Below are 9,494 nucleotides of genomic sequence, written 5' to 3' on the forward strand. Positions count from 1 at the left end.
CCCTCTTTGCATCCCTTCCATTTGATTCTCTTGAGCGGCCATTCTGTTTTCTACCCCCGTTAACCCCTCCTGTATTTCCCCTAATCTATCGTCTAATTTCCCAAATTTCATGTCTAATCCCTTAAAATTATTGTCTAATCCCTTAAAATTATTGTCTAATCCCTTAAAATTATTGTCTAATCCCTCACTGGTACCCCTCGCTTCGTCCTCATTACCCCCATTTCGTTTCCCATTACCCCCATTTGGTTTCCCATTACCCCCAATTGCTCACTCTGAGCATCCATCCGGTTCCCCATTTGCTCACTCTGAGCCCTCATTTGCTCACTCTGAGCCCTCATTTCCTCGCTATTCTGGGCCATAAGGGCCTTCATTTGTATGAAAAACAAGTTCCAATCCACCGGGGGCGCTGCCACGGTCGCGGGCGTGGACGCCGTGGCCATCTGCGAGGCGCCATTTTGCGCGCCCGCTACTTCGTGCGTGACGGCGCTATTTTGCGAACCTGCTACCCTCACTGCTTCGCTCTCCTCGCGTCCCTCAGTTTGGTCCTGGACCGACCCTGCCTCACTCTCCCCTACCGGACCCCAGCTGTCTTGGTCTGCCATAGCGCGACTTTCAAAATTCGGGTTTTTATTTCTGTATAACAAATTCAAATTTCGCCGTTATAATTTCGCGCGGGAAACGCGCTCCGAATCGATTCTAATTGTTACAAATTTGGGCCTAATAAATTTAGTCCCGGGTTCGAATTCCACTCCTCGACACCAATTGTTACAGACGTGGCTTAGATGTTATTTACCGAGCGGTTTGGTATGACCACGTCTGCACAAGTTACCCGATTATACCCGAACGTTGACTAATCGCGCTACGCTAGGTCAATGAAGGAAAAGACACACAGCTGGGATTCAAATGACACGACACCAGGGTTCAGTTCTCAAGACCTCCGGAGGAGGTTATATTGTTACGGAAGGTTAGATTACAACTACAAGAGGGACAGCATAGTAAGATAAGCACTTAGACACACTCTTATATTATTCCCAACAGACGACAGATAAACGGGACAAAAGGCTGACTCACACGGGGTTTGATGGCTAGGAAAGGCAGGATCGATGGCTCCAGGTGCACCTGGGCTCAAAGGTCAGAATCGACTCGGTCCGGTCCAGAGATGCGGGGAGGTATTCAGCGCTCGTACGTGGCAACTTCTCTCTCCAGGTTGGGGGCGCATCTGACCTCACATCCGGTGAGTCGCTTCGTATCTCCGGCGGGGAGTGACACGCCCTCGGCTCGTTAGCTCCGCCCCAGATGGAATCGGCACGTCGCCTCTCATTGGGTGCGTGCGGGGGGGTTACCGGCTCCGCCCTTGACGGGGGACTGACAAGGAGCCCCTTCGTGGTAACCCCGTGGAGCGCATGGTCCGGCGCGCATTGTCAATGGCGGCTAACCGAGCCGGTGTGATGACGCACACTCCCCCGCGCAGCGTCGTTGTTGTTGTAATTGTTGTTTGGGGAAGAAGATGGAAGGAGGTATGGGAAAGGTCCTAAACTCACTACTGGTGCCATATAATCACATTCTGGTGCAACGAAGAGTCAGAATTAATGGAAAGGAGTCCTTAACTGACATAGACTAAGAATAACTAGCAAGATGTCCGAAAGTTGTCTACGTGTGATGCGGTGGACCTGGGCACGACATTTAATGGGGGAAAAAGGGGAAGGTCGGCTCTACTGATTGTTGTTTACAGACAATGGGACTAGGGAATGGGGGATTGGGGATAGTCGGGGAGTATTGGGGAAATAGGGGAATATTTACAACTGGATATGGAGGCCAAATTCCATATTCGCAACAGTATACTGCTTTATTATCCCAGGTGAGCACCCAGGGGTATTGTCCCCAATGTTTACTGGGCTAAACGAGGCATATGATTTATTTATCTATGGTTTGTGCATATATTTGCAGGCAAAGCACTCCGTCTTGCGATAACAAAGCAATACACTCATCCAATCGATTTTGATGCTCTATTCGAGGGAATGCTCGTCGATCTCAAGCTGGAAGTTATTTTTGCCAAATTCAAGCCGTGTTTTGAAAAACGCACAAGTTCTGCCATCTGGAACTCTCCACCCAGCCAACCTGACTTATCCAACATATAACTTTTTTGTTCTTGCCAATTTTGGTACCCAAGACTGCCCTTGTTTGGCTTGTGTGGTTTTATTTATTTTATTTTATATTTTATTGTCTTGTTTTGCATTTCTTTAATAACCTGGCTTTGTGTTTAACCTTTGGCTGGAACTAATTGATACACGTTTGTTGTGCTTTTTCGTTGGCGTGGTGATTTATTGCGACAGACTTTCTTTGTTCCCAGCATTTTTGAATCCAATTTGGAAGTCCTTCATCTACGTTGCCTGCAATAGATACAGTTCCCTCATAGCTTCCACGACAGTCTTTGTTCCAGATGAAGCTTGATGTTATTTCGGGTGACATTTTTGTATGCCACACTTCCTCTCTGTATAAAACTTAAAATGGCACAAAAATAGTTTTGTTTTTCTTTTTAAATAAAATGTTATTTGAGTTTTAATGTAGCAAATGCATTTTCTTCATTTGAATTGCAGGAATATTTGTTGCTTTTCCAGTTTATTACCTCCGCCACTGAAGGTGGACGGACGCTATTTGTGAACATGATATCCTAAAGTTGTGGACGGATTCGGCCGAAACTTTGTGGGCAGGCTGGGCGTGTGATGAGGACGAGTTGATTAGATTGTGGTGAAGATCCGGATACTATATTTTTAGTGATTCTTTACCACTGAGAGATGGGGCCAAAAACAATATAGAGTGTTTATAGCACGATATCTCAAAGTTGTGGTTGGATTCGGACGAAACTTGGTGAAGGAGTTGGTTGGGTGACAAGAATAAGCAGATTAGATTTTGGTTTAGGTCCGGATGCAGATCCGGCCCATCAGTGGATAAACAAACTTGAACTGTTAAGTCTGGCGGAGGTATGCGCTCCACTGAGTGCTGTTCTTGTATTTGTCTGTACTCTGACTATCCTACGTGTCAAGTGTTTTGTTTTAGGTTTTCTTAACCCTCCACTTCCCTTCTAGTCCGGCAGCTAAGCTAAATATAGCATAACAATTGTGCATTTTGTGAGGAAAGCACCAAATTTGGCACACTAGTATAGACTATCATATTATGAAAAGATCTGGATATTGGGCTATCTCAGATTAAGAGATTTGATTTTTGCAAGATTTGCAGATTTTGCAGATTTGCAAGCCTAGATTGCAACGCCAGGGATGGCCGACTCCTTCCTGCGAGCTGCCCACGTCACCCGCACAAGAAGAGCTCGTCAAATCACTGCAGCGGCACTGCACATCCTGCAACATCGTGCGTATGAACGCCACTGTATGACATATGCTGATGATGCAGAAGACCTGCCTGAGTTCGAAGACTGGTGTCACCAGAGAGGAGAAGACATTCCCAACTTTCAGTACTGGGCAACTGTGCTGGAACTAGAGATGTTGGTACTGGTTTACGTGCGTTCTCTGCAGCAGGCTTCATTCACGATGTACCTTGATGCCCTGACGGAACTGGTCCCATGGTTCCATGCCTTAGACCACACACACTATGCCAGGTGTGTCCCTGTTCACCTGAGGGACACGGTTGCACTCCCAATGAAGCACCCAGATGTAGCCAGAGAATTCAGGGCTGGCAACTTCACTGTACAGAAGACGAAGAAGGTGTTCTCTTCGATCCCAATCGAATCGAAATCTTGCAAAAATCAAATCTCTGAATCTGAGATGGCCCAATATCCAGATCTTTTCATAATATGATGGTCTACTAGTGTACCAAATTTGGTGCTTTCCTCACAAAATGCACAATTGTTATGCTAAGTTGCCCCACTATTCATTCCTCACATTGTGCAATTCTAGCTTATCCAAGAGATCCCTATGCATCGGTTTGATTCATGTGGTGCATATTAACGCTGCATTTCTGGGAATCCTTGGACAGTGCATGAATTGGGATCTTTTGTAATGGTTCATTTGGCTTGTCAGTACATCCTTCAGCAGCTCGGTCGGGAACCTGTACTGAAATGGTATGGATGTTGACCTAATACAAATAGTGTGAGTGAAGTGACAAACTATTAACAAGGGGAGGAGCACGTAAAACAAATCAAATGTTATTTACAGTAGAGGTATGTATTCTTGCCTCTAAGCTGTCTAGTCTGAGTTCAAATCCTGACCCAGCTATAAACTGACGAATTATGCTGCCTGTGTAACACCAGGATGACGATGTGTGTGCCGTCCCTCAGATGGACGTTGAACTGGGTGTCTCGTCTTTCGGCATTAGTTAGTGGACGTTCAAGATCCCACGGTGTCTTTGGTGAAGAGTAGCTGAGCTATCGCAACTACCCTGAACAAATTCCAAATTCCTGCTTTAACTACTGCTGGGAGAAGGATGGCAAACTACCCAGTATAAATCGCATGTGATCTATAAATCACAAGTACTATGATGATGTGCTATGATGGAGGAGAAAAAAAACACCCAAAAACCAAACATTTAATCTAGTTCAATAAAAATGTCAGTCACAACAGATTGGACCAACTGCATATTTTTGCTGGTCTTGCAAATCTGTTAAGTTTGTCGCACCTTCCACAGATTACAAGATGTAGCAAACACATGGCAAGATCATGAGTTTGTGATAATGCAGTCAACTAGCAACCAGCGTCTGAAAGAATGTGCCGTCTGGCACAGCAACTGCTACAAGTCGTGCACAAGCAAACACAAGGTGGTTAGGCATCTGCAACAATGTGAGCAGGTTACCTGCTGCAAAATTTCACCATTTAAAAAACGAGCAATTGGAGATCGTAGACCCATGCCAGGACGTATTTGTGTGGTTTATTGATGTCGATTTATGTTCAATCCGATATGGCTGCCAAAACACGTGACCGATATCATCAATTTAATTCTCCCATGTCATATTTTTTGTGTCGATCATGCTCAAAAAATTTCAAACTAATTGGGTCAAGCCTTCTACTTGTCTAATTATGATGTCATAATGAAGGCACCGATGACGTCATCACGAATATATGTTATTCCCCATGGGGAGTACTTCACAATGAGACATGTCTCAAATTTTTTCTATGCAGCACTTTCGGAGATATGGAGGGGCAAAGTGTTTGTTTTTTTGTTTTTTTTGTTTGTTTTTTCGTTTTGGGTGTTTTGAGTCTTCTGTGTCCTTGGCATATTTTGTCCTCAGGATCCTCTGGTTCTTCGTGGTATTTAGGGTCTTCGGGGTATTTTGGGGTCTTCAAGATTCCTCAAAGGTCCAATGGGTCTCAGCAGTCCAAAGTATCGATAGGTACATTCCGATAGTACATACTTAGTATACGTACGTAATTAATATATAGGATGCCACTGACTTCAAGCAGTACATAATTGGTAGATATATTGAACTACCAATTTATCACTAGATGATGCTCAAGAACTTTCATCCTGATCAGATGAAGTTTTGTATTTGTCGAATTATGATGTCATAATGGAAGCACCTACGACATCATCATTAACATGTGTTATTCCCCATGGAGAGGTCTTTACAATGAGTCATGTCTCAAATTTTTCTATGCAGCACTTTTGGAGATGTAGAGGTGCCCATGTTTTTGCTTTTTCCAAGATAGCGCCCATATCATGTGACCTATGACGTCATCATTATCAATTAAAGTTCTACAGAAAGAGGCGCACGTATGTTGAATATTTCCTGTTAATCGGACTAACGGTTGCAGAGAAAGGCATATTTATTCTGTACAGACATAATCCCGGTGTGTACCCCGGTTTAGAATAGGTACACCGTATCCCTGCGCATCGTAGGAGGCGACCAAGGGTTGGCGTCAGGAAGGGCATCCGGCCATAAAAACTGCCTCAGACAGGGAACCATGATTGTCATGGGGCCCGCAAGGCTAACCCCCGCTCTAGTGGGGAAAATGGCCTTAAAACGATTATTCATTCATTCATTTCACAGACAAACGGACTCAAATGCAATACCCTCTCCTCTGGCAGTGTCAGAAATCCTCCCGTATGGGATACTGCCTTATCTTAAGAATTCAGAAACAATTCTGCAGAGGCAAGGCAGGACAAGTCTGTTTCTACTAGGATCATGGGAAAAGACCTGATTGTCGTGGAGGCAAAATATCACCAACGCTGCATGAGTTTTACCAACAAGTCGAACTTGACGAAGATTGATCTACATGACGTGGAAGATTTTTCATGAACTCGTTGAAGAAATTGACCAACCACAACATGAAGGCAAAGTGTTTGCGATGACGGCCCTTTTGAGCACATATCAAGAATTACCTCTCACAGGTACGGTAAACTGACACTAGGCGCGTGGATCCGGCCCGAGGTATGTTGCGGAAGGCGTCCATGGCCGTTTTTATAGACTCGGCCTTTCTGAATTATCTGAGGTCACGTCTGTTGCGTTATTTTGAAGGAGAAGCATTGATACTAATGAAGGAGCTGCGCTCCAACGCGAGTCGAAAGAAGTGACGCGACCAAAGACGGAATTCGTCCGAGTTGCTTTATTGAAACAAAACAGCTCAGGTATTCTGACCAAAAGCCCGTTTATCGGGCAGCAATATATATACACATTTATGTCGGGAAGTTTGCCCGGCAAAAGCTATACCGGGCATGCCCGGGTGTCAAGGGCGAGCCTTGGAAAGGCGAGTCTGGACCTGCCCGGGCGTGTTTGGCTGCGGCCTGGCAAGTCGAGGCTGGGCGTGCCCGGGCGCTCTGGACAGCACTGGAAAGGCGAGAGCGGGCATGCCCGGACGCTCTGGGCGAGCCCTGGAAAGGCGATAGCGGGCATGCCCGGACGCTCTGGGCGAGCCCTGGAAAGGCGATAGCGGGCATGCCCGGACGCTCTGGGCGAGCCCTGGAAAGGCGAGAGCGGGCATGCCCGGGAAAGACGAGACCGCGCGTGCCCGGGAGGTTCGGGCGTGCCCGGGAACAGTGAGTCCGGGCATGCCCGGGAGAGGCGCGTCTGGCCGTGTTCTGGCCGGTGCAAGGCGATTGTGTGCATCCAGCGGTAACCGCTACACTAACATTATTGTCCGTGTTCATGGATGTTAAATATCCCAAAGGTGTCATTAGTGAAGAGTAGTTAAGTTATTGCCGGCAAATTCCAAATTCATACCACATTTGGCCTGGCCATCTGGTTCTTGAAAGATTTGTGTCAAAACCTTTCTCCCGGCCTACCCCATAAGAAGATGGAGAAAATCGGGGCCATTCATGTGGTTGTTGTAGTATTTTGGTCAGTCAACGTTGAGCTAGTGCTCCATGGTAAGCATCCCGACCCCTTTTTAGGTCATCTCATCTCGATTCTCTAAGATATGAACTTGTAAAATGGGTCTTGATATCCGTCCGTCCAATAACTTCTTGTTATTTTTTATTCTCCCTTAATACCTGGCTGATTGTTCTGAAACTTGACACATGAATACATGACAGCAGCCCACACAATATCTCGAGCTTCGATTTTTCAATTTTGGCTCCCATTGCAAGCATCATGTTTTACCTCTTCTTCCACTCTTTTTTTTTTCTTTTTTTCTTTTTGTATACAAGATACAAACACTTGCTCGTGAAAGAGCGAACATTAACCACACAGAAAGACAAACAGACACATAAAACAAATAACATCGGGAGCGGTAGACAAGATAGGGAGAGAGGGGGCAGGACACAAACACAACATTTGAGAGCAGGGACCGAGAGACATCGAGAGATCTGTGGGAGGGAGAGGGCTTTGGGGGGGAGGCATGTGAAGGGGGGGGGGGGGTGGGAGAGGTATAAACATATGGACACTGCCAGGACTTCCAGGAAAGAAGTTGGAATTTCAAACAAGGTGGATCTGGGGTGAATTAGTGGGGGTAGAAAAGATCAAGGTTTTGGATGGGGGAAGATAAGAGATGGTGGTGAACAGCTGTTTTAAAGACCTGGAGGGAGGAGTGGGATTGAAGGGAGTGTGGGAGTTTGTTCCAGAGGCGGGAGAAAAGAGGAATGAAAGAGTGAAGGTGAGCAGAAAGCCGAGATTTCGGCAGTTTAACCATCAGAGGGTTTAACTCTTCCTCTTTCCTTTATGAGGGTCCAATAGTACCAAGCTTCTGCCCTGGTTTGACTACAATATTCCTCCATTCGCCCCTGTCTTCAGCCAACTCTCTCCACTCCAACCACCCACACCTTATGGAAATCCCTCTTCACACAATCCTCCCATCCCAACCGTGGTGTACCTCTTTTCCTTACATCTTGTTTGCTCAACCCATCCGCTCCCTTTGCCATTCTTTCTTCCCACATTCACACCAAATGTACAGCCTATCTCAGCCTGCAATTCACCAATCTCCCCGCTAAGGTCATCTGCACACCAATCTCCTCCCTCAGTTCATCCATTCTCCTTTAATCCACCCTCTTCACTCCTGCAATCCACACCAAGTTGTTCTTGCAAATCTGCAACCTCTGTTGTCTGTCAGTGGCATGGTCTACAGACCGTAAAGGTCGGCCAGCATTGCACACGACATTAGAACCTTCCCTTTCAATGATTTGATATATTTCTGCCGTTACTCCCTCTACGTATTTGTCACGCACGTGAATCCTCCTCCGCACCTCTACCCCGGACTTACCATCAGATACTCAAAAAACTCACTTATTTCCAATTCATATAGACAGATACTCAAACCTATTTCCTTGTCTGATCTCCTTCCCCTCTCACCTGATCATTTATTTTCTCTGCTGCTCAACCCACATGACCTCCATATCTTCTCCATACTCATTTTCAGCCCATGTTTCTCAAATGCCTCCTTACACTCCCCCACTGCTTCCTGCAGCTCCAGCCCTCTCTCCACCACAACAACCAGATCGTCCACATGCAATATCCTTCCCAGACTACCACTGATGTTTACCTTCCTGCTTACCAGCTCCATCGCCATGATAAACAGGAGTGGGCTGAGCACTTCCCTACTTCAAAATGATGTTCACACTGAACTCCTCCGACATCCCAGGACCAACCAAAACTCTTCCCTTCGTTCCCGTGTACATTGCTTCCACCAACCCAACTTCTGATTCCGGCACTCCCATCCATCTCAGTCACCATCTATCTGGGGCAGTGTTGTTGGCCTTCTCAAGATCCACAAATCTCTATGCCATTTCACCTTGCACCTCCAACTTCTTCTCCACCAGCTTTCTCAGTGCGAACATCCCATCTATTGTTCCCCTACCCTTTCTGAACCCCTGCTGCTCTTCTCCTTCTCCACACTCTTCCTTATCCTCACATCCAGAACCCTCTCCAGCACCTTCATGACATGACTAGAGTGTAATGCCCCTGTACTTCCTCAGATCTTGAACATCCCCCTTTCCCTTCCATGTCGGCAAAATTAACCCTGTCCTCCACTCCTCTGGAATTGACCCATCTCTCATACATACATACTTATTGAGTATGTACGTATGTATGTTTCTTATTGAGTCGACTTGGTTGT

General features: G+C 46.2%; 1 protein-coding gene across 2 annotated transcripts in view; it reads left to right on the plus strand.

The window, feature by feature from the left end:
* The window catches only part of LOC137423009 (uncharacterized), a 43,008-nt gene extending 40,445 nt beyond the window's left edge, over positions 1-2,563 (plus strand). For both annotated transcript variants that reach the window (XM_068109758.2, XM_068109757.2), the window contains exon 18: positions 1,948-2,563. In XM_068109758.2, coding sequence (XP_067965859.2) covers positions 1,948-2,138 — 191 coding nt within the window. In that variant the 3' untranslated portion in view covers positions 2,139-2,563. The remainder of the gene's footprint in view (positions 1-1,947) is intronic.
* Positions 2,564-9,494: the final 6,931 nt, after the last annotated feature.

The sequence above is a fragment of the Myxine glutinosa genome, chromosome 3 (genome assembly GCF_964187855.1).
Source record: "Myxine glutinosa chromosome 3, kmMyxGlut1.1, whole genome shotgun sequence".
Taxonomy (NCBI): Eukaryota; Metazoa; Chordata; class Myxini; order Myxiniformes; family Myxinidae; genus Myxine; species Myxine glutinosa.